At 44.3% G+C, this 23064-nt stretch overlaps 2 protein-coding genes across 5 annotated transcripts in view; one reads left to right on the plus strand and one right to left on the minus strand.

Moving 5' to 3' along the window:
• The first annotated feature begins 1026 nt into the window (after positions 1–1026).
• Positions 1027–23020, plus strand: Arpc3A (Actin-related protein 2/3 complex, subunit 3A). 4 transcript variants are annotated; one of them, XM_075684328.1, is made up of 7 exons: positions 1027–1278; positions 7191–7290; positions 9877–9953; positions 12693–12761; positions 20809–20935; positions 22108–22202; positions 22885–23020. In XM_075684328.1, the coding sequence occupies exons 1-7, from the start codon at positions 1042–1044 to the stop codon at positions 22954–22956; spliced, it is 777 nt and encodes a 258-aa protein (XP_075540443.1). In that variant the 5' UTR covers positions 1027–1041; the 3' UTR covers positions 22957–23020. The 4 variants fall into 4 exon arrangements, with proteins under 4 accessions (XP_075540443.1, XP_075540444.1, XP_075540446.1 ...); XM_075684331.1 differs by lacking the exon at positions 1027–1278 and adding an exon at positions 5793–5950; XM_075684330.1 differs by lacking the exon at positions 1027–1278 and adding an exon at positions 6250–6547.
• The window catches only part of Pp2C1 (protein phosphatase 2C), a 53120-nt gene continuing 42806 nt past the window's right edge, over positions 12751–23064 (minus strand). Inside the window, exon 6 of the mRNA XM_075684323.1 lies at positions 12751–12927. Within this exon, the coding sequence (XP_075540438.1) occupies positions 12845–12927 (83 nt within the window). The 3' untranslated portion in view covers positions 12751–12844. The remainder of the gene's footprint in view (positions 12928–23064) is intronic.

Genomic DNA, 23064 nt, shown 5'->3' on the forward strand with positions numbered 1-23064 from the left:
AAATGGTTGAAACTCTACTGGTAGCTCGAAGTCTGTGCTGTGCCGAAAACATGCGTAGCGTAAGGCTGCAATCGTGCGAGTTGTCCGGACTGCACCGAGAGCCAGGTAGTTGCCGCCTTTAGCGAAAAACCCGTGCTTTACACTTGGGCGACACTTAAGTACATCCCGTTGCTGACAAAGTCTTCTTGGAGCGTCGGCCCTCACTTGCTGGTGGTGGCGGCGCGTGCCTGACTGCACGTACTCGTAAGGCGCGGAAACACCGGGTCGATACGAGACCGACAAGACGCTCACTCCAACGATTGACCGACTATTGTGCGTCACTGAAACGATTTTATCATACCAGGTCGACAGCGTTGCAACCGACGAGTGCGAGTTGTACTGCGACTGGCTTTCTTGTCCGCGGCACCGGCAAAATCAGTGTGCCGACCATCATTCGACCGAACCCCGTGTGATCAGCTGTCGAACAGACAACACGATAGCGACAGCGTCTTCGCTTCTATATATACAATTAATCGTGCTCAAAATGAGTCAAACACGCCTACCAAGTTGAAATTTACAAGCTTCAACCTTCTCAAGCCGTGCCCATGAAGTTTGAGCCAATGCCGTTCCTGTTCAACGGAGGTTAACCTGGTGCCGTCGAGTTCGTGCACCCGCTACCAGCGGACCTCAACTGAAATGTAAGCAGTTAAATCGAACGAAACTGCTTTTATAGTTCAGTTCTGGCCTTAGCGATTTGAAATCAACTACGGTTCACTTCGCACGGCGCGTACCCAATAAGCGGTAAGCGGCAACACAGCGCTATGCCAACATCTGTACGTCACCGTACCTTGTTGATAGTGATGCTCTTTAGTTCCGCGAGCTTGTCGGCAGCAGATCTACGATAGGTGTCAACGGCCGCCAGGATTTGTGCGGTGCGGATTTTTGAAGTATGTGTCACTGCGTTCCACTGTGTTGAGTCCTGCCGCCGAGCGGATAGCGTTGCCGAGGGTACCGACGTCAACTGCGGCAAGGTTCAGGCATGCCGTGAATTTAACAATCACAATGGTGGCTTGCTGCTGGCGCGGCGTTGTCCCTACGGTGCGCCAGTGGCCGAGTGTCGTAGCGGACGCCGCTGCTTGCTCGATTTCCGTGCTTCAGAAGCCCGCGAACGCGCGTGGCGTCGGTGGTGTCGAGGTGGCGTCCAGCCAAGGACTAGGCTTAGTGGCCGACAGCCGGCTAAGCCGGCCAAGTTCCTCCATTAATTGCGCACAAACGATGAAAAGTTCGTCTCACCGGAAGGTGGGTACTTTGAGACGTCTTCCTCGCACAAGTTTGGAGTCCTATAGAAGAAGGTTCCGTTGATAGGGTGAAAACTTCGAAGAGCACATGTGGATCCGTACTGACTCGGCGACCGCGTCTCGTCTAGATGGGAGCTGCGCAGGGCGACGTGCCATCTCGACGAGAGGGTCGCAGGATTTAGGTCTGGGTATTGGTGTTTGCACTCCCATAGCATGTGGGGGAGTGTTGCTGATTGAGTTTTACAATTCTTGCGCGTGTGGCTTGGGTAGATGTCGGGGTATATGATGTGATAGCGTGTGAAGGAGGGGTATGTATTTGTCTGTAACAGGCGAAGGGTGTTTGCCTGTGCTCTGTTTAACTTGCGGTGAGGGGTGGGAACGGTTCTTATTTCGAGGTAAAATGACTTCACAAGGTCGTTGTACCTTGTAAGGCCGTCGCGTCCTGCGGGTGCACCTGCACCGTCTCCGGCACGGTTGACTAGTCCTCGTGCTACGGAGTGTGTAACCTCGTTGAGGTTGGTGAGGAGGTGCGGGTGGACGTCGCCGGCGTGTGCTAGGATCCAGACGAGGGTGATTTGATTTTCAGACGAATGTGGGGCTTGTAAGATACGGAGTTATTGTTGGGAAATACGACCCTTGATGTAGTTATTGATTGCTGTGCGAGAATCGTTCAGTATGGTGTGGCAGGCTGGGTCAAGACTGGCCAGGGCGATGGCCACTTCCTCGGCCGTCTCGGCATTTTGGGTAACGATGCTGGCAGCATATCGGAGCAAGCCGCCTGCCGCGGTAACCGCCGGAAAGCGACGTCCATCTTGGTATTCAGCTGCATCGACGAAGGTGACACCCGCGGTGTTGGCATAAGCTTTGATCAGGAAGGTAGCTCGTGCCTTCCTGCGTTCTTTGTTGTGATCTTAGTGCATGTTTTTGGGAATAGGGTCGGCGTGTATCCATTGCTGAATGGCGCGTGGTATTGGGTGTTTGCCTCCATGTTGGCGGTGGTAGGTGATATCAAGCTTAGTTAGAATGCTGTGGCCCGTTTCCGTGAGGGTAAGCCGCTCCAGTTGTGATCCACGCTGCGCTTGGATGAACTCGTCTAGGGTGTTGTGGACACCTAATTGTAGTAGAAGTTCCATGCTGGTGTGATTAGGTAGTCCTAAGGCCTGCTTATAGGCTCCTGTGATGATGATGTCCAGTTTAGTCTTTTCAGCTTTGTACCAGTTGAGAAAGGGCGCAACGTAAGTAATGTGACTTCATACTTTCTGCTGATCCCAGCATAGTTTAGGATGTAGAAGCGATAGGTAGGGTAAAGTGCAGTGATCATAGGTTAGTGAGGGCTAGGATTCACCTCAATTTGAAGAGAGAAAGAGCAAAATTAGTCAAGAAGAAACAGGTCAACCTAGAGGCAGTAAGGGTAAAAGCAGACAAATTGAGGCTGGTACTTGCAAACAAATATGCAGCATTAGAACAGAGAGATGATGATGACATTGAGCTAATGAATGAAACCGTAACTGTGTTGGCTTCAGAGGCAGCAATTGAAGTGGGAGGCAAGGCACCAAGGCAACCAGCAGACAAGCTCTCCCAAGTAGCAAAGGAACTAATAAAGAAATGACAAATAATGAAAGTGTCCAACTCAAGAGAGAAGATAGAGTTCGCATAAGTGTCAAAACTGTTCAACAAGGCGAAAATAAGTGATATTCGAAACTATAACGTGAGAAAGATTGAAGAAGCCGTAAAAAATGGACGCAGCCTGAAATTAGTGAGAAAGAAACTTGGCATAGGACAAACCAAGATGTATGCACTAAAAGATAAGCAGGGTAATAACATCAGCAATCTCAAAGGTCTAGTAAAAATAGCGGAAGAATTCTGCACTGACCTGTACAGTACCCAGAGGAGTCGGGATACTTCAATTAGAGTAATGAAAAGGATACAGAAACTCCTCCTATAACTAGCGATGAGGTCAGAAAGGCCTTGCAAGACATGAAACGAGGAAGAGCTCCAGAAGAAGATGCAATATCAGTCGATTTAATCAAAGATGGAGGAGACATAATGCTTGGAAAACTGGCGGCTCTTTATACGAAGTGTCTACCGACTGCAAAGGTCCCAGGAAACTGGAAGAATGCAAACATTATACTAATCCACAAAAAGGGAGACGTTAAAGAATTGAAAAATTATAGGCCCATTAGCTTACTCCCAGTATTATATAAAATATTTTACAAAATAATCTCCAATAGAATAAGGGCAACACTGGACTTTAGTCAACCAAGGGAACAGGCTGGCTTCAGGAAGGGATACTCTACAATGGATCACATCCATGTCATTAATCGGGTTATCGAGAAATCCGCAGAGTATAATAAGACTCTCTATATGGCTTTCATAGGTTACGAAAAGGCATTTGATTCAGTAGAGATACCAACAGTCATAGCGGCATTACGTAATCAAGGAGTACAGAACGCTTACGTTACTACTTTGGAAAATATCTACAGAGGTTCTACAGCTACCTTAATTCTACACAAGAAAAGCAAGAAGATAATAATATAATAATATTTGGGGTTTTACGTGCCAAAACCACTTTCTGATTATGAGGCACGCCGTAGTGGAGGACTCCGGAAATTTTGACCACCTGGGGTTCTTTAACGTGCACCTAAATCTAAGCACACGGGTGTTTTCGCAGATACCTGTAAGAAAGGGGTCAGACAGGGAGACACAATCTCTCCAATGCTATTCACTGCGTGCTTGGAAGAAGTATTCAGGCTATTAAACTGGGAAGGCTCAGGAGTAAAGATCGACGGCGATTATCTCAGCAACCTTCGGTTTGCCAATGACATTGTTCTATTCAGCAACAATGCAGACGAGTTAGAAAAATGATTGAGGACCTTAACAGAGAGAGTGTAAGAGTGGGACTGAAGATTAATATGCAGAAGACAAAGATAATGATAAATAGCCGGGCAAAGGAACAAGAATTCAGGATGGACAGTCGGCCTCTAGATTCTGTGAAGGAGTACATTCACCTAGGTAAATTAATCCTAGGGAACCCTGATCTTGAGAAGGAAATTCACAGAAGAATAAAAATGGGTTGGATCGCATATGGCGGACATTGCAAGCTCCTGACTGGAAGTTTACCGTTATCATTGAAAAGGAAGGTGCACAATCAATGCATTTTACCAGTGCTGACATATGGGGCAGGGACTTGGAGACTGACAAAGAAACTTGAGAACTATTTAAGAACTGCGCAAAGAGCGATGGAACGAAGATTGCTAGGCGTATCTTTAAGAGACAGAAAGAGAGCGGTAGGGATCAGAGAGCAAACGGGTATAGACGATATTCTAATTGACATCAAGAGAAAATAATGGAGCTGGGCAGGTCCTGTAATGTGCAGGTTAGATAACCGTTGGACCATTAGGGTTACAGAATGGGTACCAAGAGAAGGGAAACGCAATCGAGAACGACAGAAGACTAGGTGGAGCGATGAAATTAGGAAATTCTCGGGCGCTAGTTGGAATCGGTTGGCGTAGGACATGATAATTGGAGATCGCAGGGAGAGGCCTTCGTGGTGCAGTGGACATAAAACAGGCTGATGATGATGATGGTAAGTAATGTGACAGATGATAAAAGAGTGGACAAGGCGGATTAGACTTTCTTCCTTCATACCCCCTCATCGGTTGGTCACTCGTTTCAGCAGTCTGAATGTATTAGCGGTCTGTCGAAGGATCTTGGAGATAGCCGTAGAGTTGGCTCCATTGGCTTTTATGGTCGTGCCAAGAACGCGGATGCTAGGGAGTATACGGGTATGGGTCTGCCAACCCTCAAGTGGAGTTCGATTTCCTCGTATTGGCGTTTATTCGTGGAGCCCCGTGGGGGGGGGGGGGAGGCAGGGGGGCGCCCATGGTGTGTGGGGCGGTCTAGGAAAAGCTCCTACTTTTCGGGGGAACAGCGGAGTCCCGTGCCTTGAAGATAATTTTCTACGACATCAATGGCGTCTTGTAGCGCAGTTTCGATTTGGCCGTCACTGCCCTTTGCAGGCCTGATTATAATGTCGTCGGCGTGTATAGTGTGTTCAATGCTGTCGAGTTTTTGTAGTTCTTGAGCTAATCCGAGCATAGCCAGCTAGATTAAACAGTATTTCGTAAATGACAGAGCCTTGCGGCGTGCGGTGTGAGCTTTGCGGTGAGCAAAGAGATGCGTTCGAGGATAGTGGAGTGCCTGATATGTTATCGAAGGTGCGCTCAAGGTCGAGGTGAGCGCAAGATCTTTCTTTCTTTTTTTTTTTTTTTTTTGTTAACACGCGCAGACAAATATTCAGGATGCTGTACTATGATTGGTGTTGAGCAGGTACTGAGCACCATAGAGTTTCCTACAAAAATTTTTGTAGGAAACTCTATGCTGAGCTCATGCTGAGCAGCAGAGCACGCGAGACGCGTTCGTTTACTCCCGCACTGCGGCGCCACCAACTCATTGCACGTTTCCAACCAGACACCAACAAAAAGGCAAGCCAGAACTAGCGCATGGAACCAATACAAGCCAGTTATAGCCGTAAAGCAAACCGAAATTGCTATCAAGCGGATATTGCGGATATATCCTGTCAGTGGGCCATTCGTGGGTGGGAGCGGTGATATTTTTGCCTACACACACACCTTGTTGCTTTCCACTTATTTGCTCATAAACTCTTCATGCCGGTAAGTAAGAAAGTTGTTTTACGTATTACTGTACTGAGTGAGCCTTCTTCCACGCAAAAAATTGCTTACTTCCATAGTATTAAGTAGTAACGTGGGAGTTATTTTCTACCTTGATTGATATTGTGTGCTGAAAATATTTCGCGCCGTAGTTCGTTAGTTTGTCCAGGGAGAACCAGTAAAATATGTTATTTGACACGTCGTCTTCGTTATTTTTCAAAACGCATCTTGGCGTGTCACCTTCGTGCGCTGCCGGACTGCCAGCCTTCATCGGCCGTCTGTATAAACAAAGTGCTGCAAGATCTTGCCTTCGCGAAGTGTTTTCAAAGTTGGCTGTACCAGTGAAGCGTGATATATACATCGGATCAAGTGACCCGTGAGGAGGACAAAGCTGGGGTGCGGTTGACTGAATAAGCGATTACTCATTCTGCCTAGGGCTGCGTGCTAGCGTTGCGCGTCTCCGTCGCAAGCATTCTGGCCGTGACTGAGCACCTGGAAGCAAGTACTGAAATCAGTACAGTTAGCTTATCATCGCGGGCGGCATTAGTGTCTCAGACGTTTGAAAATATGGATATAGAAGGGTGGATGAAGAATTGCACGGTGCGTATACTACTTGCCTCATACCTGTCCGATTTCTGTGCAGGAACGCTTGAATTAGTATCTGTAGCGAGAAAGCTACCCTTGGAGACGTAAAGGGTTCGCGTGACATTTGTTAAGCATGTTCTCATTCGCTGCTGATTATTGATTACATATGGCTAGGCGATCAAGTAGTCTAGCGTTCATTTTCCATCTATATGACCATCTGTATGACATGGTAAATAATTGGAAGTGTGCTACTTCAATGGAAGCACTTCTTTCTGGGATTGACTGATGTGTTGTCTAGCTCACTTATCCGCACATAATACTACATCAATGCGTAAATGGATCTGTGCGCTTAATTCGCCGTCTTCGATCTTTGAAGTTATATTATAATTGTGCATTTAGCTGTCATTTGTGCGGCTGTGGGAATAGTAAAGTCGACGGTTATTTGCTTGTATTGTTGCCAGCATTTAATTCCCCTCCCTTTCTCCTTTCTTGACCAATACATTAGCAGCGCTTGGCAAATATTTTACATTTGAGCCATTATAGTGCACTATTACAGCAGTATGGGTGTGTTAACATTTTCTAACACAAGTGTCCATGCAGTTTCAGCCATTGTAAACTCCACTGTGTAATATACTTGGCCTATTACATCCTACTGCAGGCCTACCACTCCCAATTCACAAATGGGTCAGCAGGATCAGTGGGCAATATGGTCATTCTTCCTATCAAGTCTCAGTACAGGGGCCCAGCTCCAAAGAGCAGTAAGTACCACACTAATCATCATTCACTTCTGGGGAATTTTAAAGGGACCCTCAAACAGTATTGATGTCTGTGCATGAACACATTAATTTGATAGGTGAGGTCCTTGTGAACATCAAGGGTCACAATTAAATGCCCTATGTAAGCCCTGGGAAAACACGGGGAAGGCAGGAGATGGAAATTCAAGACGATGAGCAAAACGAGAACAAGGTAAAAGCAGGAGCCAACATTTTAGCACACAATGCAGATTGTGTGCTGCAGCCGCTCTCTATATGCATGCATTTGTGCATATGTGTGAAGAAAGGAGTGGAATAATGAATTTCAACAAAAAAAGACTGCACTCAGCAGAGGACCTCGAACGTGCATAGAAAAATAAGGGTGAGAAAGAATGCTTCTAAGGCTACGTACAGTACATTGGAAACAGCTGCTGGTCGCATGCAGAAGACTTTTGCTCTTGCTCTGACACATTTAGGTGCAGCAGTATCTTCTTTTGGCAGGAGAAGGAAACATGCTTGGATTCATTATGCAAGAAAAGGTGAGGCGTGCAGACAGGACACAAGAGAAGTGTCCTGTCTGCACGCCTCAGCTTTTCTTGCATAATGAATCCTTACCAACTAGCTCAGCTTTCTGCCATTCTAAACATGCTTGGTGCTCACATGCACCCATACCTGCCAACTCACAAATTTTCTGTTTGCTACTTTACTAATGTTTCTTCAACTTTCTGAAAAAAATTCTGTTTGTAAAGAAGTCGCTTGTGGGTCTATGACCATACCCTTAGAATTCTCATTGTGAAAGGACACCAAAAAGGTACCTGGTTCAAGTAAGCTATTCAGACTAGTTGCTGTAGCACAAAAATTTGGCATCATCAGAATCGCTGAAAAAGTCGCTGTCATCTGAAAACAAACTGTTGCCTGTCAGTCTCTCCTAATTAGTGTGCTAGGTCTGCAGGTAAACCATCGTTTATGAGTGCATGTGTATCACACAAAAGGTGTGTGCTCAGGTTGAAATCCTGGCGTCATGTCCGTGGGATTTTTCAGAATTTTAGTGTTCGCAGGTCAGCTATTATCTGCACCTGCTGCACTGTGCCTTGCCAAGATTGCACTCATTATTTTTGCTCAAGGATTGTGGTGAACAATCGCTAGTCTCTTGGCACTACAAATGTGTGCCAGGTCAATGAAGTGAGAACACGCTGTGGAAAACATTGCAGTGAACTTTGATGCCACCATCACAAGTGTAACAAGAAATAATGCTCCGATAAAAGATGTGAAAACACACTCAGTTAAAAGCAACCTGAAATAGACAACACTTCTAGGCGACATTGTTCCCAAGGAGGTGGGACGAAGCCATGGCTATGTGGAATACAGGTTGAGTAACACTGCGTCTTGGGACAGTGTAATTTCTAACCGCTTGCCACTCTTTCAATTCAATGTGCCACCATAAAATTTTTATGGAAGAGCTTCCTGTGAAAAGTACTCTTTATGTCTGAAACTCTGAATGGTTCTTTTATATACAACTAAAATTGTGTCAGGGACTTGTGAAGGCAAACCTTGCCTGCACCCAACACAGTTGTTTTTTGTGATCACTTATTTTTCTAATTTGCCAGATTGGGGGGGGGGGAGGGGCTGGATTTTGCATACGTGTTTGTCATTAAGAGTGCTTGGCATTGGGCTAGTTGATTAAATATGATATAGAAGTTGTTCATGATTTTCTGTTTCAGACAAGTTTCTGTTCTGATTAAGTTTGTAGTTTATGCCCTTTTGTGTTGTCATTTTCTGCTTGCCCTTTGTTGACTATTGCATCCTGGCATGTTTTATTGATTTATTGATGAATCTTTACATAGAAAAGTACTGTCTCGAAGGCCTATGCAGGTGAGTGGGGTAAAGAAAAGGAGTTAACAAATGATGCTCAATTCCCACCTCTTGTGCAAAGTCACAGAGGGACTGAAACGTTGCACGAGCTTGACTATTGCTGTTTGGTAATGCCCAGCATTTGAAAGTCTTAATCTGTGGCTTGAGGTATTTATGTCATACTGTGTCTTTTGTCAATAAGTTTGGTACTCTGCTAGATTATTTATTTATTTATTTATTTATTTATTTATTTATTTGAAATACCTTAGACGCCTGTAGGGCATTGTGTAAGGGGGGCGTCAAAATCCAGTGTATACAAAAACAGTATCAAGAACAGTGTCAAACAGTGTCAAAAACAGTTCATACACAACGAGAATAAGCAATAAAAGGAAAACAAAGTACACTACATGGTAATGTATTGTATATGGTATGGTGAAGCAGAAAGCAAAAGCCCATAAGGTTCAGGAAATTACTGACCTCCGCTTTAAAGACTTGTAGTAACAGCATATGACGCATGCTAGAATTGACCATTACTGCTACTTTTGTGATGTTACTGAAAGCTGAGCCATGCCTCAACCACCTTATAACTACTGTGTAGTAATGATTTTTTGTTCAGAACATATCAGTACCATCGTCTATACAAAACAAATTATTTATTTAACCTGTAAATGTTTGTGTTTCTTTCATTGTTTTTCACGAAAGAAAAGTGCTTACAAGAGTTACGTGATTATTTTTTTTCAGCTGATGAGACAGACATCATTGATGAAGCACTCTATTATTTCAAAGCCAATGTTTTCTTTCGAACATATGAAATAAAGGTGAGTACATAAATTGCACCACGCTGGGCACAATTAAAGAACCTGCCATAACCCCTTATAGCATCTCTGCTTCCAAACTGCTTGTAGTGATTGCATTTCATAGATTGATGCTTATTTTTGCAGGTAGCAATTACTCTTTCAATTGAATTGAAGGGAAAGATGTAAATACATTTATTTGTGCCTATTGCAGCTTATGAGCTGCATTGTGATTTCCTATTTATGGAAAGCTTTATGTAGTAGAAAGTGCAGTGTGGCAGTTCAGTATGTGTATCAAGCATAAAGAATTTCTGGCATGTCTTTATAACATTGAGTGAGATCGAAAGGCGCTGTAACACTTGTTAAATGTGTGGAATCTGTCTACTATGTATTAAAGGGCCCAAAATGTTTGCAAGCAAAAGCTCTCTTTTTTTATATGACGTATATGAGTAGAGCTATTGGCAACCAAATGTTTCCCCTGCCACACTGTCATGGCCTTTTCTTCTTTTTTGTTGTGCCAACTTTGCTGAAGGTGCACTGCAGTGTGAACATGGAATGATGTAGTTCATGCTCCACCCATCACAGTGCTGAGTTTGAGACCAACTGCACCGTGCAGTCTCGAAGGCCATAGAAGTGATAAAGTGGTATCAATATCCAACACCAGACAGCACCACTGCCCTATAACTGATAAAAATCAATCTTCCAGATGGAACTGCATAGTTCTGACATGAAAAATTTGACACTGACAGTAGCACGTGTGTAGCATGTAGTGATGCAGAACTATCGATAGTGCTGTTGATACTATCAATAGTTGAGTCACTATCAAATTATTGACAGTAAAAAAAATTATCAATAGTGCTATTGATAGTAATTTCACTAGTACTATCGATAGCATAAAATCAACTGCACAAACTTGTTGGAGCATGAACTTGGTTCCCTGAGTGCGGGCTACGTGGTGGTGGTGGTGGTAACCATGGCAGGACTCCTTGTTATTGCAGTCTGCCCGTCATGTAGCTCTGTAGATGTGCCCTACGTACAGTTGCTGGTTAAAGTGTTTGTGTCACTAATGTCCTTGTTGTGCTGGCAACAGCGACCCGAGACGCACAGTTTGGCACGCCTGCTTCTGAGCTGAATTCGAGTGGAATTATTGCTTCAGCATATATGCTTGCTAAGTTTCAATGTCAGTGCTTGAACTGAATCGAAGCTGCATATACATAAAAGCAAGGAATGAGCACATTGCCTTTAACACAGTAATTTTGCACTATAATTTGTTCCACACCACTCCAGAGCTCTATACAAGTCTGCTCACAAATGTGTATACGTACATACAAGGACGTTGCTTGCTCGACTGAAGCCATGTCCACATGTAAATGGTACTGGGGTTCAGCTTGCTGAATTGAAATCCAGGTAGACGATGGTCGAAAGCGAAACCATCGCGAACCATTGTAGCCTTCAGCGTCATGCGATAATTTCGCAAAGCCTTGCTTACCTGTAACAATGCAGCATTGCATGCGAGACATGCTCGAATTTTTCTTACTTTCCTGATGGGCAGGAATGCAGCGCTGGTGATCTTGGCATTGCTAAAAATGCCCTGGATACCGGCGATGACCTCGTGTGGCTTCACTAGCATGGCGGAAGTTTGCAGACACATGCCAGTGATCTCCAGTTTCTTGTCGGTTCTTTGTTTTGCACTAACTAATACAAGTGTTCAGCTAAAACTAGACACTAACCCTCAATAAACAACATGGTTCAATCGTGCAATCAAGGAAACTTGTAATTGCGCCCAGGCTGATCATAGACAGAGTCCTTAATATGGTTGCCATCTTGGCTTGACTGCGGCACTGTGTAAAAATCGCCAATATTGAGAAGGCAGCGCTATCGCTGGAGAGAATGAAGATGTACAACATTAAGTGACTCATGCCGCCAATATTTCTTTGTTTACTTCATATGCAGTTTCAGATCTACTAGATCCGTCCACAAATTAGCAAAGCAAGCAAATTAAGGTAGAAATCTCAAACGGAACTAGTAGATTCGTCCGCAAATTCTCAAAACGAAACTGAATCAATATTCAAGATTCAAGTTTGTTGGAAAGGTGTACCTGGTTACTTTTGAGTATGAATTTATTGATGGACATATTCCCGCATTTTCACTGCAGAAATAATTTATTTCATTCACCAAAAAATTGCTCATAAATTAAACGAACTGAGTATTGCTGATAGTAGGCTAAATGTTTTGGCAATATATCGCCGGCCAACAACAGCATAATTATTCACAGCACTCTCGATAGTATTATCAGTAGTAATACTACCGATGGTATTATCGATAGTAACACAAATTGCACTATCGATAGCAATACTATTGATAACACTATTGATAGTGTTTTTACACTATCAATGGTTTCAGAAAACTGTCGATAATATCGATAGTCAGTTTAGTGACAGTTTTGCATTACTAGTAGCATGTGAAAATAGTGCAGAAACAATAGGGCATATCTTGTTAGCATGTCGCAGTAGCTGCCATAGGTCAATAAGTATGAAGGTACCCTGACTGTGGCCTTCAGCTTTAAGGATTATTTAGGAAAGGTTAATGAATCTGCAGTGGAAATAGTGAAAGGTGGCTAGAGTATTGGTGGTGCAACAGCAGAGGACATGACTGATTTTATGGTAATTCTTATCAGGTTTGATGGTTTCTTAACCATTGAACCATATCGCGCCTTATCCATAAAAAAATATAAATAACATATTTTTTTCCCCTAATTTTCAGAGTGAAGCTGATCGCGTGCTGATATACTTGACGTTGTACATCTCCGAGTGCTTGAAGAAACTTCAAAAGGCAAGTGTGAACTGCTTCTGTTACACCACTGCCAGCTGTCATCACTCGTGCCTTTCACTGTTCAAGAGTGACAGGGAGTAGTGTCACGAGAGTGGAAGGTTACCAGCAATGTTGCTCTGGCAAGCGTGAATTCTTTTTTTGGAGAACTGAAGCCGAGGAAATGCACCTGTTTGGAGAAAGAATATGGGAAGCATATTTTAAGTGTACCATACAGTGATGTTATTGGTTATTGTGCCCAAAAGCACTCGAAAGCCTTCCTAATTAGTCACGAAGAATGCAGCAAATATGTATAAATCAAAGTACATTTTCCAGCAAATGTTTGAAGTCCCAAGCAGTTGGCATGAAAATGTCAAACAACTAAACAGTCACTCACATTTAAATAAACATTGAAGATAAATTCAATAGCACTTATGGTAAACTTGCTTCACTTGAAACATACCTTAGCAAAAATATAGAAGGTTCCAGCAGATGTGGTTCCAAGAGTTAGTGTATATGTATGTGCACTATTGTAAAGGAATGTCAAGTCACAAACTTTAAGCATGCCTGCAGACATTTACAACCTCATTGTAAAATGATCAATATTTAGAACTTGTTTACAGTTGCTATATTGATGCCAATATTCTTGCAATCCTTATTTTTCATTTGTGCATGGTTTAGGGCAGAGCTTATCCTCAAAGAATACAAGTACACTCACTCATTTTAGAGTGCAGCTCTTAACGGCCATCCCTGTATTGAGCATCAGCGTGCCTCATCATCCCTTGGTGTAATCGAGCGAACAAGCACAGTGCACAATTAAAGAGCAAACCCAGGAGAGCAGCGGCACATGAAAGACGGCGAGAGCAAATAGTGCAATGAGGAAAGTGGAGGAGCAGGGTGCAGCGGAAGCATGAGGAGGAAAGAAGAGGAAGCTACCTTGAAGCACCGCCAGATGGCACTCACGCCCGTGCATCTGCGGATAAGATAAGCAAGAACTTCTTACAGTCATAGCTAGTGGTACAAGGTAGATTTTGAAATAAAAGAAAAGGTTAAAGAGATGTGCACAAAAATTCTAGCTAAGAAACATGTATAGCACCCCTGATAAAATCAACCAGGCTAGGTGACAATTTGTCACAGCCCCGTTTCAAAGGGGATGCCATTAAATCATCATCATTATCATTGCAGCAGCAGCGGCGGCACAAGCCGCGCAGAGGAAAGAAAAAAAAATAAAAAAGCCAGAAAGCTCGCCTTTGGGCATTGCATAAGCTGCAGCTGCTGGCAAGCGGCAACTGTGTGGCCGGTCTATATATATATAGCACCGCGCATCATGGCTCTGCCAGTCGATGTGCTCGTTGGTGTGATGCCTCGATATATCACAAAATGAAGACACATATAGAGCTGTGCTCAAATTTCACGTTGGGGAGTATCGTAATTGTCAGTGAATTTTTTTATAGATTGATTTTTTGGACCTATCAATTATACAAACCTACCCAATAGCAGCTGCACTAGCACATTGAAGCAACTTATAATGGTAACCCAAGTTTCGGCTGTTATTCACATGGATATTTTCATAAATACACTCCTAAACATTTGTGGCACACATTGCTCTTGCTGCCAGCTGTAGAGCACTGTTCCTGTTGGTAGCACCCCTGCAGAACAAAGCCTGTGAATTAACAAGCACTTTTCCAGTCGTCCCTCTTGTCCTGTTTTGTTCTCGTGCTCAGTTTTTAGATACCAAGTAGTATTTGAGCTTACTAATCGCCAAAAATTGAAACTGTAGCAAGTCACTGGGGGTCATTGAAATGACATGTACAAGGGTTTTGAGCCAGAAGTAAGGTTCCCATCAATTTTAGAAATAGACAACACTGTTTATTCTCATAGAACTTTGCATCATTGGAAAGATGAAACTTTGCTCTATTTTTCTACATAATCGGCATCTTTTTCTACGCATTGTTGTAGACGGTGCTCCAATTTCTGTATCCCAATGTCGTAGAACTTCGCCGCCAATCCGTTGAGGAAGCGTTTCACCTCTTTTTTGACTTCATCATCTCTCTGGAAGCATTGGCCGCTCAAATGTTCCTTTAACTTGGGAAACAAGTGATAATCACTAGGCGCGAGGCCTGGACTGTACGGTGGGTGGGGCATGACAGTCCACTCAAAGTTTGTCAAAAGTTCCTGGGTTTGACAGGAGACGTGAGGTTGGGCGTTGTCGTGAAGCAGCATTACACCGGCTGCCAGTCGTCCTCGCCGGCAGTTCTGGATAGCTTGCCTGAGATAGTGTTGCACAATAACTGTCTGAGTTGATTGTCGTTCCACGTTCTATGAAATCGATCAGCAGTATCCCCTTACGATCCGAAAAAACACTGGCCATCACTTTGCCAGCAGAAGGAGTTTGTTTGAACTTCTTTGCGACTGGTGATTCTGGGTGATGCCACTGTTTGGATTTTTGTTTTGTTTCGCGAGTGAAATGAAACATACACGTTCCGTCTCCCGTAACAGTGGAGTCCAACAATCTTTCCTTATCTTTTTGACAGGAGGAGGAGGAGGAGGAACATTTATTAAAAAAGGAAAGGACAAGCAGGTGTCTTTCTGCTTGTGCGGGAGGCGCCCTTAGTCCAGGGCTTCTACGGCTCTTGCTGTCTCCCAGGCCCACCACACCAGTTGTTGCTGGTTACGAGGGTCTGAACTAGTCAGCACAGCCTCCCATTGCTCGGGTGTGGGGTTGGGTATTTGCGGGGCTGCCTTGACGTTGGAGCACGCCCATGTGGTGTGCTATAGGGAGGCGTGATCGTTACAAAGGGGACATTTGTATGAGTATAGTGCAGGGTGTACAGTTGAATCCCGCTATAACGAAATTCACGGTGCACGAAAAAAAATTCGTTCTCGCGGAACTTCGTTATCGCAAAAATTTGACGTGAAACGCAGAAAGAATTGCCCAAGCAGCAGCAAAGGCGTTTAATGCCAAAAATCTGTAAGCTTGGTTTGCTTACGCTTCACGGCGAGCAACGCCGTCACGCGATTTTCGCACTCGGTCAGCAAACCCATTGCAACATCGTCGTCTCGGACAGCAACGAAATTCCTGATGACATCAAAAGCGTCCATCACCTGTACGGCGGTTGCCGCAGCCGGCGCTTCCTGTACGTCGTCGTCTTCTTCATCGGAAGAGTCCTTATCATTCCGGGCAGCTTTTATGATCTGCTCATCACTCACATCTTCGTGAACAACAACACAAGCGTCAGCGCCGATGTATTCGTCGAGCTCGAGATTAGGCGGCACGGTTCCTATTTCTCCCAGCGTTTTCTCCCTGCTGACATTGACTCGCCGCACAACACTTTTCCAACGATGTTATGGCGGGCCTTGAAACGGTTTAGCCAGCCAATGCTGGCTTTAAAATCATCAATGCCAAGTAGGCATGCATAGTTCAAGGCTTTCTGCTGGACGATGCTTCCGGACAGGGGGACGTTGCTGGCTCGTGCTTCCACAAACCACGCATGCACTACTTTGTCCAACTCTTCATGGAGGGGCCGCGTCACCTTTTTGTGCTTCGAGGATGTGCCTGAAGCAAGTGCCATTCTCACGCTGTCCTTATTGCCTAGAATCGTTGACAGCGAACTTGCAGGAATTCCGAAGTCTTCAGCAATTGCCGCTTTCTTCCTTCCGCTTTCTGCTTGGGCGATTATTTGAGCTTTTTGCTCAAGGGAAAGAGTTTTGCGTTTTTTCACTTGCGTTGCCATCGTGTCCTGCGGATGAAAACTCGTCGTTGTCGAAGAGAAAGGCAGCGAGTGAACAACGCGACCACGACACAAAGCCAAAATGGCGGAACTGCAATCACGTGATTTCATGCTTAATGTGGCTTTGGATTTGACTTGGACTTCTCGCCAATAAAACTAGTTTCGGTTTCGATTTTGAACGCGAAAATTTCGTTGAAGCGGAAACGCTCTGCAAAAATGGTTCGTTGTGCAGAGAAATTTAGGCCATTAATTCTTATAGGATACTCGCGGGGAATAAAAAATTATTCGTTGTCGCGGAAATTTCGTTGTGGCGGTATTCGTTGTGGCGGGATTCAACTGTATTGCGTGTAGTCTGCTTAAATGGGGGTATGTATTGGTTTGTAATTGTCATGTTACGGCGTCTTCAGGTGAGAGGGTCTTGTGTGGAGATGGGTATTGTCGTCTGTTCAATCTGTGGTGTTGTAGTATGGCGTTGTATTGTAAAGGTACGGGCTCCATAGATGCAGCCGTATTCCTCTTTTGTGGCGCCCGGGAGGCATGAGCTCGGGCTACAGAGTGTGCATGCTGATTTCTATGGAGGGACTCGTGTCCTGGAGTCCATACTAATTCAATGTCCGGGAATTGGAAGGCTTGTTTGAGGAGTCGATGGGCAATCAAAGATATTCTGCCCCTCGCGTAGCTATGGCAAGCTGCCTGGGAGTCAGTAATAATTGTTACGTACTCGTTGGTCAGACTAGAGGTGATGGCCAAGGCAATGGCTGTCTCCTCCGCTACAAGGGCGCTGGCAGTGTGGACCGTCAAGACTACCTCTTGTAGGTTATAGTCGACAACACTGGCCATCATGGCTGCTTTTTGGGGGTACTGCGTGGCATCTGTGTATAGTGTGGTGGGGAAACTGCCATATTTTGTCTCTAAAGTCTTTGCGCGAGCTTGGTGACGACCGGCATAACATTCCGGGTGCATGCTTCTGGGGATAGGGGCTACCTTGATGTGCTCCAGGAAGTTGGGGGCCAGATGTATTGCTTGTTCGTGGCCTTTGCCATGTGTGGGGTAGCCTAGGCACGCTAGGACTGTTCTTCCTGTTGGTGTGAGGGCCAGGCGTTCTCGTTGGCTTGAGAGGTGGGCGTCTATAATTTCTCTTATTGTATTATGAACTCCTAGGGCTTCAAGCTTGAGTGTCGCTGTTCCCGGTGGTAGGCCGAGCGCTTGCTTGTAGGCTTTCCGAAGAAGTACGTCTAATCTCCTTGGGAGTGAGGGGTAAGTACGGGGCAGCGTAGGCAATGCGGCTGATTATCAGAGCCTGGACGAGTTGCTTTATGTCGTCTTCTTTCAGTCCATATTGTTTGGCGGTGATGCGGCTGACCATTCGCATGACTTGGAAGGTGGTCTGCTTGAGACGTTGGATGGTGTATTCGCCTCTGCCGACCTGTTGTATGTGGAGGCCAAGAATGCGGGCGCGGTTTACTGTGGATATTTCTTTGCCGTCGAGGGTAAGTGTGATGTGGGGTATTTCATTGAGTTTTCTTCGTGATTTCTGTCGAACGACTGATAGTTCCAACTTCTCGGGGGAGCACCGGAGACCGCTTGTTTTTGCATTTTGCTGGACGACGTCGGTCGCTTGCTGAAGGGCGTCTTGTTTCTCTCCTTCGGAACCAGTTGTGGTCCAGATAGTGATGTCATCGGCGTATATTGCATGCCTGATTTCTGGTATTGTGTTGAGTTTGTCAGGTAATTTCATCATAGCAACGTTGAAAAGTGTGGGTGACAGAACAGCACCTTGTGGGGTTCCTTTGTTGCAGGTAGGTAACATCGGAGTTCTGAGTGAGCCAATGCCAGTTGTGGCCGTGCGGTTGCTTAGAAAGGCGCGTATGTAATTATAAGTTTTACGACCACAGTTCGTGAGACTTAGGTTTGTAAGGATGGTTTGGTGAGCCACTTTGTTGAAAGTGCCTTTGAGATAGAGTGCTAGAATCGCTCTGGTGTTGTGTGGTGAGATGTGTTCAAGGACTTGTTCCTTTAGCTGAAGAAGGATGTTGTGGGTAGAAAGGCGGGGCGGAATCCGAACATTGTTTCGGGAAAGAGATCGCTGGATTATAGGTAAGGTTGAAGTCAGTTCAGAATGACATGTTCCAGAAGCTTGCCTAGGCATGAAGTCAGTGATATCGGTCTCACATTTTCTAAGCTGGAGAGAATGCCTGGCTTAGGAATGAGTATGATGTCCGCGAGTTTCTAGTCTGCTGGTAGCGTACCCGCTTCCCAATGATGATTAAAGAGGTCAGTAAGAGATTGAATGGTGCCATCATCCAAATTGCTCAGGAGCTTGTTATTTATTTTGTCCTTGCCTGGGGTGGTGTTTCGTCCGAGTGCATGGAGTGCTTGTTGCACCTCAGTGATAGTGATCGGCTTGTTGAGGTCGCAGTTGTCGCTCCCGCTGTACGTTGGAGGTTGTCCTTGTGTGGGTTCGAAATCGCCTATGTACCGCGCCCGCAGCTCCTCCAGGATTTCGGCATCAGAACCCTGACGGTTGTGGAGGATACGTTAGATTGTTTGCTGGCTGACTGCCTTGCTTTGTGTGGGGTCAAGAAGATGGCGTAGCAGCGACCATGTTTTGGCCGTGCTAAGATTGCCCTGCAACTTGTTGCCTAGTTGTCGCCAGTTGTGACCGGTGAGCTCCCCGGCATAAAGTTCTGCGGTTGCCATGAGTTTCACTATACGTAGTTTCAGTTTACGATTATGTTTTTGGCGCTTCCATCTCTTAACTTCTTGACACTTCTGAAGAAACTGGCGAGCACAGTCAAGGCATTTCTTCTTGTGGTCTCATGTCAATAGCCACAGTACACATTGAGCACAGCACTTGTGATACCCCAATTTTTCAGTCAAAGCTCTTTCCACTGTACCGTAAGAACTCCCAGGAATCTGAGCAACAAGTTCACAGACGGTGATCCTCCTGTTTTGAAGCATTTCGCGTTGGACCATCTGGATAACCGCTTCCGAAACTGATGGTCTTCCACTCCGTTCTTCATTGTGGACTTCCTTCCGACCGGCGCTAACTCCCTGCACCACTTTCGGACATGTTGAACGGACATACACTTGTTGCCATATCCCTCTGTCAACTGACAATGAATATCCACGGGTGGAGTCTCTTTGGCGTGCAAAAACCAAATTACGGAACGAATCTCGCGCTTGGCGGGATCAACAATGGGAACCTCCATATCAGACGGCTGCTGAGCCAAGAATGATCGGCGCAGTGAAGGGCGGCCAAGGGGAATCGACAGTGGGGGAACAGCCGTGTGCAGCAGTGTTGCCGGATTTTGCCTTGCACCTTCCCGTGTGGCTGGAGCTCTTTGGGAACCTTATTTCTGGATCAACCCTCGTAGTATAACATACAGAAGCAAGAGTACTAAAGTAAGTGCATTCTGTATGGTCAGCATGCCCATTAACTTTTGGGTGAATATTGAAGTGAACACCTGGATCGTATATATTTTGTGTCATCAAAAGTGTAGGCAAAAACAAGGAAATCTGTGTGATTTATCATTGGCGAACTTAGTGGTCATCAACGTCATCAACAGGAGTGGCATACTGGAATAATTTAGCATGTCTCACAGAACCATCAAGAGTGCTTATAAAACCCATGAAAAAGATAGGTCCGAAAATCTATCATTTGGTTAAACTGTAGCTTGTAAGATATAATTGAGATGTGTAAACTGATATATTAACAAAGCTTTTGCTGTGATGTGCATAATAGCAAACACAAAACATTGCTAATGTACATTGCTAATGTCATATATCATGAGCTTCCGTGCTATAACTGAATGTAACACCAAGTCAAAAGCTTTTGAAGAGTTAAAACACAGTCATTCTGGCCAATGCCTGTAACAATTTGTGTGTCATACTTACAAAACACCTTCGATTGAGTTGACCCAAGTGTGAAGTTATGCTTTTACGGTGATATTTAATGACTAATAAAATAAAGATTTTTTTTTTTTTTTGCTTAAGTTACATGTGCATTAGACAATTTATGTGATAGGAGGCTGTTGATGTTAGCTCGCTTTCCAAGTGACGCCCAGTATTGCACAGAACATTGACAACACACTGTCATTTGAAACACAAAATTAGTTCGGAATGGAAATGCAGCGGTGGTTCCCAGTGGACTGGGTATCACTGCTCATAGTCATAGCCATGTGATTTTCCACAAGTCCAACCTGCTGTTGATTCTGAGGATGTGCAGCGCATGTTTCTCTGCCTATCTTTTCTGCTGTCACATTCTTTATTACCCATTTTTAACCCGCAAAAGCATCCAGTGTCGTTTCTAAGTTTGTTTTTGTTTCTCCAAATAACAGTGCTCAAGCAAAAACCAGGGTGTCCAGGACATGAAGGCACTTGCCATCTCCAAATTTGACATTCCAGGAGAAGCTGGATTTCCTTTAAATCCAGTCTATGCAAAGCCTTCATCTCCATCTGAAGCAGGTGCCTTGTCTCGCTGAAGCTGCATTTTTTGTGGTGCATTTGGTATACACTCTTTAGTTGTTGTTGTTTTTTGCATCCAAGCAAACTTGCTCAGAACAGGACAGACTGTTTTTTCTGTTTTATTGTGAGAAATGTTGATGTAAGCAGCAGAACGCAAACAAGAGAAGTCTCAGCCAATATTCTCACAAGGGTACTTCAAATACCATTTTCCTTGGCAGCATTTACATAGTGGACCCTCTCCCCTATTTGTCCTGCAGGCAAGGAGAAATACAAAATAGTGAGGCGAGGCCAGGGTAAGGGAATTACAAATGTTCAAAAGGAGGGACTAGTGATAGTGAGGTTGCTGCAGATGGTTCTAAGAAGTATGGCCTGAGATGGATGAAAAAAAAAAAAAAACTATCGCAGGTAAGCAAGCATTGTCAATCTGGTTGGTTCAGTTTATCAAGAAAATTAGAAGCTAGCAGAGATTGACTTTGGGCAGTTGAAGAACAAGCTAATAAAAAAGAAATCAATATATACACTTAGCCAAGTTAGACAGTTCCCCTGATAAGTCCCCTTGCCAAAACAGTGGCTCCAGGCTGAAGCTTCCCTTCTTAGTGGCCAAAGTCTCTGTCTTGCTGTCATGAACCTTTTGACATGAACAAATATTGATCTCATATTTAGTGTTTTTGCTGTTTTATGGAAGTACAGGTTCCTTCAATGGAAAATGGAAAGCAGGGCCAAACTGTTGTATTACTCATCTATTACATCATACTATTGCTTTCTGCCACTTTCCAGACCATTATAGCAAAGAAATTAGATAGACTTCAGGCTGGTTTGACGACTTGGCATTTGAAAGATAATGCACATGGTTGGTGCATAGCTCGAAGTAAGAACTTCTCCGAGACAGGGCCTAGAAAAGAGGCAGGCAGTAGAAAATGATGCAATAAATTTAGTGGTTGCTAATATGAGCAAAGTGTGTGTCACTCTTTTACTGTCTTAGACCCAAACATCTCGGGTCAGAGTCCTTGCATAGTCCATGCAGTCTGATTTACCACAATTTCTTTTGAGTCCTGGCTTCTTGTTTGAGCTGAAATAAGCTTTACTCACTCTGCATGTTCACTAATTTACAGTACAGTAGTAGTGAAAACAGAGAAGAATGGCATGCTTCATATTGCCACATTTTATTTCAGAGACAATGAGGGCTTACCTTACGCAGCTACGACAAGAGTGTGGGCAACGTCTATGCGACAAGGTTTTTGATAGTGAGACTGGGAAGCCAAGCAAGGTGAGTGAAATAAATATTTTGCCACTGAGATTGGCATGAATGTGTGTGTGAAATTTTTGGTGCATTTGGAGTTGACACCTAATAAATGCAGAAATAAATCTGGGGATTTGGATTGGCCTACTTTGTTTTTGGAGTACTTTCAAGCCCACCTAATTCAAACATATGTAAAGAACTTTCTCCTGCCTCTAAAGGTGCCATATTACTGAAGTTAATGTGGCCTTCTCCGAGACCAAAATTGGATGAAAAAGCAAGGACATTTGTATGGCACCAGATAATCAAGATAGGGCTTGCATAGAATAATTTGTCTTAAGTTTCATGTCCTGACAGCAGTGTGCATTGAAGAAAATACCAAGAGGATACGACAGCTTCTGTATATACGAGATGTTTTGTTATGGTGGTTTCACAATGTTAATATGGGGTCTCGTGAAGGAATCATCTGTGTCATGTATCTCTTCATATACTAAATCGTAGCTTTGTCTCATATTTTGATCACGTTTGACCATTTCTCTCATATCTTGACCACTTTTGAGGGAAGTCAAGCTTCTGATAATTGCCACAAGAATTTGTGATCATAAGTTCAAGTTATAGTATTGCAATTCTGGGTGACTTATTATTTGCTTTGTTCAACTTATTATATAAAGTTGAGTATTCTTTAAAGGTAATGGACCTTTTATCTTTGCAGTGGTGGCTGTGCTTTGCCAAGAGGAAATTCATGGACAAGAGTCTGTCCGGGTTTGGTCATGCTTACCAATGACAGGCGTAACTCCCATTGTCAGACCTTATCTAAATGTGTATGTAATAAAAAACACACCACAGAATGTTGATTCAGTAAGTGATCTAGCACTGCTTTTTGTAATCAGTC

This window comes from Dermacentor variabilis, chromosome 3, assembly GCF_050947875.1.
Source record: "Dermacentor variabilis isolate Ectoservices chromosome 3, ASM5094787v1, whole genome shotgun sequence".
In the NCBI taxonomy this organism is placed as follows: Eukaryota; Metazoa; Arthropoda; class Arachnida; order Ixodida; family Ixodidae; genus Dermacentor; species Dermacentor variabilis.